We start from the raw sequence: 6,000 nt of genomic DNA on the forward strand, positions 1-6,000 counted from the left end.
CAACAATAGAAAACGGTTAGCACAATGGAGGACTTCTCAAGTGGCGGTCCAAAGCGGCCCGAACTGCGGTAAGGGACGTCTTGTTATAAAAACTGCCGTCTCGTTTTCTTGCGGACAAGTAAAACTTTTGAAGGGGCTTGTTGAGTTGCTCTGCCGACATCTCTTCGAAAGGTGTTGTGAATTCTTCATTCATTTGAAACCATTCTGTATAAAGACATTTTATAGAATTTCATTGTTGACATTGTTTTAATTTCGCTACCTCGAAACATTAACTTTTATGTAACTTAGCAATTGTAAACAAATCGTTTTGTATCGGTTCAGGCAATAATAACTTCACGGCTAAAAATAATGAAACCGTATCTGTAAAAGCCGCCAAAACGAGTTTTGTAGCCTTCTTGGTGCTCTCAGGGACAGCTGCCTCGTTTACTGCTAAAATTTGCTCTTCTGTCACGGTAGCAAACCGGGAAGCCATTTTGCTTACGACTTCGCCGCGCCAGCTCGGAATAGCACTATACTAAGTTTGAGTAACCAATCAGAGTGTGCGAAAAGCACTAGCTACTGGTTTGGTATATACTAATTAACAATTAGATTATTCGCTCTCGATTTCTATATGGTGATAGTTGATTCAGCGTTCGGCCTCATCAACTATCACTAAATTAAACTAAATTTAACTAATTTAGTGGTGAACAATAAAGACAATAGAGTGTTTACGTCTCGGAACTATCGGTCTGATAGTTGCCCCTTGGAAATTTGATCTTCTTAAAACAAATATTTTAGTGGTGCAGGCGAGGATTGAACGACAGGAAAACAATTTGACTCTGACTACGTATTTACAATCTGGCTGTTATCGTTGCGTTTCCACTGCACGAGTAGCAAATGGTCGGACCTTTCTTATCAGAAGCAATAAACCTCACAAATACGTAGTCAGAGTCAAACTGTTTTCCTCTCGTTCAATCCTCGCCTGCACCACTAATAGTTGCTTGGGCTTACCTATAAAAGAGCGTTTAGGATCTGCTGTGCTTTGAGCCTCTCCTTCTTTCCTTAGCTGCTTCTTGCAATTTTGTTTACCGTTTTCTTCGCTGGAATAGGGGGATTTTTTCGGGAGCTCTGTTTGTTGATCAACATTGGTTCCTCCTTGAATTCCACATTCTTGACCATCTTCGTGCTGGCTTCCATCAATTGCTATTGTTGGAAATGATTCATTATTTCCATTAGGAGTTGTTGTTTTTCCTTCTGTGGTTTGTACTTGACTTTCCCTTTGTTCTGAAAAGTATTCACTTTGGTTATCGCCAACAATCATCGACAAAGGAATTTAACAAAGTCACACGCAAAAGGAGAGCAACTTTGTGTGCTTAAATATCTCCATTTGCAAAAAATAACTAAATTCCGTCCATTTCTTGCAGTAGCTATCGTCGTTGTAGATGGATAATGCATTGAATCGAGTATTCTATGATGAGGCGTCATACTCAAAGCCACTGATTTCACCTTACAAGTGGACTATCAGCACTATTAATGCATTACCATTAAGTGAATGACCCTGTTTTGATGGGTTATAATGAGTTTAAAATTTGAGCTGTTCGTTGTCAGTTTACATTGATACCTTTTTAAAGTACATCGGAGTTTTAGATATATCTCTGCCCATTTTGAAACACCTATCATAAAGATTTTCGTGGAGCCATGCACACCCCCCCCCCCCCCCAACCCCACTCTTCCACTCCAGATTGTTCTCATGAAGTTCAATAAATGCCCTTGTCACACTAACTTGTGTAAGTACACTCCGAGTTTGTGGCTTAACCAAACTCGGCCTCTTTTCCACTGAGCTTAGAAACTTTAGATCAGTCGTCAAGATGGATGGACGCGAGGGTCGTAGATAATGTAACCCTTTCAAACTTGTCGGACTTACACAACCAGCTCCCTCTATTAGCTATGAAAAAAACTGCACACCTACCCTAACCTTTATTTGCAACAACAAGCATGACAAGCGATTTCTAGATAATTTCTCAAACTCATCACCAATTCATCAAGTTAAAACAAAGAAAGGAGGTTTGGATACCCGGCCTTAACTGGCATAGTTTTTGACGATTTTACTTCTCCGTTTACTCCTTAGTTTTTGTTTCGACCGAGAAGATATATCAAACAGTCCATTATCGGCTATTCGGCAAACACCTCAAATTTCGTCAAATGTACTCCGCTGCGCGTCGTATTTTCAACTCTCTTCTCGATGTTTGGATATCCTGATGAAACACTGTCTCTCATGTTTGATATGTTACATCCATCTCGTTTTAGTATCTGCTTACCTTTATGTTTATAACACGTGCTGAACCACTGTCTGCTAAATTTGAAGGCCGGACCAAAGGCTAAACCCAATTCCTGTAATAAATAAATACAGAGAGAACTTATCGAAATTAGACAATCCTTCAATTAGGAGATAGGCAAGTGATCAGCAATCAACCAAGAACTCAGTATACAAGTAACCTATAGAATCGTGAAGACGTTCCTGCGTCACGCATACCTCGAAATTTAGGGTTAGGTTAGTTAGATTAATCGCTTTTAAACTGATAGTAGCTCACTAAGATAGAGAAACGCCAAAAAGATGTAGGAAGTCATATAGGAATACTTTTCACTAAATATCAGAAGAAAAGATCTAATATTGGAGCTATACGAATTATTTAATTCTTTAATTTTATTTATTTTATATCTTATTTGTGTAACTATTTATTTATTTATTATACGACAGAGAAAATTACTTCATTGTGATCGGCTGAGAGCGGGCCATTTTATCGTTTAATTATTAATTTGTAATAGTTTGTACGCCGTTATATAATAAATGAGTAATGGTATGAAAGCTCCAGCATTTTAGGATTTGCACTATACCTGATATTTGAAAATTCTTTCAAATATCACTCGCAGTGAAAATTAATTGTATAATCAATTGTATCATATTGTATATCATGCATTTTGCATTTTTTAAGTTGGCGTATGAATATAAGTTTGAATTTATCTGGAAGCCATTAATGGGGAGGAAGAAACTATCCAAATGTACTTAGATAGTTTTCTTTGCAATGTGCGAACCTACACGAGGCACATTTCATCAGCCAGAGCTGTAGTCGTATCTTTAATCACAAATTGGACTGTTTAGCCACAGTAAACGCTGCACCCAACCAACAGCGCGCCACCCAATTGTCCAAAGGATGCCTCCTACGCAAACCTGTACTTACTAATTAAACTCAAACAACCTTATTGTACCTTCGTAAGAACGTCTCGAAGTTCCTTCTCAGACTTCATGAGAAATAACATTTCATCCTGAAAAAACAAATAGATTCAAAAGTATGGACAACTAACTAATCAAGTCTTTTTTTCAGGGTAAATACTTCATTCTTCCTGGTGTTTCGACTGTACCTATAGCTAGCGAAAATGATTTGACGGCAACGTAATCAGAAAAAGTCTTCTAGATTGATAGAATCTTGAAGTAGATGTTCTGATAATACGAAGACGTTCGTCATAATATAATTCTCTTCTGTAATCATTGTTTTCTTTACCGCTGGGTGTTGGTATTCTGATATTGAAACCTAGATGCTTATTGTAGAAAGGGTTCCTACCTCCAGAACATTCTTCTTGAAAAAAAACTTTAGAGAATCCAATTCCAGCTCATCAAGGGCGGAAAAGACTATCTGATACGCAGAAGTATCTGTGGAAATTAATAACAATATTTATCAAATGAAAATACAAACCTCTTCACCCTACTACTACCCTAACTGGCCTGCATCGCTGCAAGTCTCATTCAAGTAACAGTTTTAAGAGGGAGGTTCAATAATTTGCTCGTATTGGCGTGACTATCCAAATAGGTAATCAATCACCCTACGGGAAGCGTCATCGTATCCAAGGAGAAGTTAACTTTCATGGTGACAACTCCAGCTCAGTTCTGCTAGCTGTTCTGCTAGCTGTTCTGCTAGCTGTTCGATGGCCTCTTAACCCCTACTGCTTCCTAGCAACCTCGTGCCCAGGGCTTTTTCCTAATATATAAAAGACTGGGAGGGGCCCCTCCCAATAGCCCTGGGAACGAGATTGGGCTGGAGCTCTCAGAGTCAACTTCGTTTTCTGCAGTAACAAGAGCCGTTAGAAGTGTTGCCCCCCCCCCCCAACCCGGTTGGAATGTTATTCCCTTTAGCTCCCCCCCCCCCCAGAACCGTAGTTTTGTTAACCCACGGCTAAAATTGCACTGTACAAACAGGGTTGATGGGTCGGTTAGTTAACCTCGGGTTGAGAGAGTTTATCTCCCTGTTAGCGTCACTTGAACATGCCTGGGAAAAGTCCCCCTGAAACAAATAGTTGCACCCTTACAAGTAAGTTGTTTGCGACATTCCTGTTTTATGTAGTTTTAACTTGCATAATCACAACTGAAAAAGACAACATAAAAGATTTGCTCACTCCAATCATAAAATACAATCGGCTGTTCTGACTTCAAGCGACTTCGTTGACTTAAAATTTCCATGTAGTTTGTTTTGCCATTTCTGGGGTGGCTAATACTTCAAGCCTGCTTCAGAGACATTCTAAAGCGTCATCAACTATGCATGCATTGCGTGCCCTTTATTTTCTCTTGCTGAAGGATAAGATAAAACGTACGCGCGACGTGGCTAGTTAATAGTAAGGGCCAAATTGTCCCATAATTTATATTGGTATTATTCGGCTTCCTGGAAAATTACGGACGGTAAAATGTAATAAAGACCACATAATCAGCTCTCATAGGCTCAAGGTCGCATTGGGAGAATTTCGTCCTTGATCTTTCTTCGTAACAGAAAGACCTCGAGCACTATTGTCCCAGTGCAGCCCTAGAGCTCGGTTAACAAGAAGACGAAATGGTCCCTTCTTACCTGAATCCGCGTTTTTCGCCTCCTACAAAGTAAATGAATATTTAAGTTAGCTCCCATTGCAAGTTACTGTGAGCTTTGAATCAGTCTTTTTAAAGACTTCTTCTTACTACCCCTAACTTTAAAGCAATCGATGTTTGACAATAAACTTATAGCATTATTGTGAATTTAAGGGTCCGACTGATTAGTTTCTAGGGATGCAGGATTTGACGTTTAATGACCGCAATTTTTGGCTGTCAAAAGCACCGCTAAAATAAAATAAAAAATTAATTTTTTTGTTATCTCCATTGCTTCTAAGGTATCGAAATTCAACCAAAGCTGTAACAAAGCTCTAGCAAACCGGGACGTTAATTGCTAACTTTTTTTGTTAAAATTAAAAAAGGAAATTAAGTAAAACTGCTTTTGAACCAAAAAAAAGATTCCTTATTTAAAAAAAACGTGACATTCTCCATGCTAATATGCGTTACATGTGTAAAGCAATTAAAAAGATCGAGTGCAATCATGCGAAATAAATTCGTATTGTGACATATCAGAGAAAATAATCAAATACAAGTTTTCCTTTATCCATTCTTTTGTTGCATTTGCCCTTTCTTACTATCTCTGTAGATGTATTTTGTTTTGTGATTTACAGCGCCACACCTCTTTTAATAATGGCTTTTGATTATCTAATTAAGCGTATATCTCTTTACATTCTGTGGAACAATAATTGCCGGAAGGAAAGTTTCAAGCCTCCAAAAGTCTTTCTAACAAAGAACTAATTTTACTACGTTCCGTAATTGATTGGGGTTGAACGCTTATACTGTATGACGCTCAGGGCGGCCTGATGTCGCTATTTCGTAAAGTGATAAAACAGATTACGTATTACTAAAAAACCTGAAGCTACCCACGATATATTCGTTCCACTGACAACGCAACTGCACAAATATATAAACTTGGGGGGTTTGCTAAGCCCTCAAGAAGCTAGAGTCGCACGAGGCGATAGCCGAGTGCGACTCTTACGATTCTTTCGTGCTCAGCAACCTCCCGCGTACATCCATAACCCGATTGTTGCACCCTGCACGCTTACTATTTCTTAAGTATTCCCAACAACAATTATTTACAAACAAAGTTTAAAACCTTAGCGATCTGTTAT

The 6,000-nt window shown here is 38.7% G+C and overlaps 1 protein-coding gene across 3 annotated transcripts in view; it reads right to left on the reverse strand.

Annotated features, from left to right (window-relative positions):
• Window positions 1-6,000, reverse strand: part of LOC145465407 (sterile alpha motif domain-containing protein 9-like) — a 36,284-nt gene that overhangs the window by 11,598 nt on the left and 18,686 nt on the right. For all 3 annotated transcript variants that reach the window (XM_081449188.1, XM_081449189.1, XM_081449187.1), the window contains exons 2-6: window positions 4,872-4,893; window positions 3,600-3,688; window positions 3,247-3,303; window positions 2,298-2,370; window positions 991-1,263 (exon numbers count right to left, since the gene is read on the reverse strand). In XM_081449188.1, the coding sequence (XP_081305314.1) occupies window positions 991-1,263; window positions 2,298-2,370; window positions 3,247-3,303; window positions 3,600-3,688; window positions 4,872-4,893 (514 nt within the window). The remainder of the gene's footprint in view (window positions 1-990; window positions 1,264-2,297; window positions 2,371-3,246; window positions 3,304-3,599; window positions 3,689-4,871; window positions 4,894-6,000) is intronic.

Source organism: Orbicella franksi, chromosome 13 (assembly GCF_964199315.1).
Source record: "Orbicella franksi chromosome 13, jaOrbFran1.1, whole genome shotgun sequence".
Lineage (NCBI taxonomy): Eukaryota > Metazoa > Cnidaria > Anthozoa > Scleractinia > Merulinidae > Orbicella > Orbicella franksi.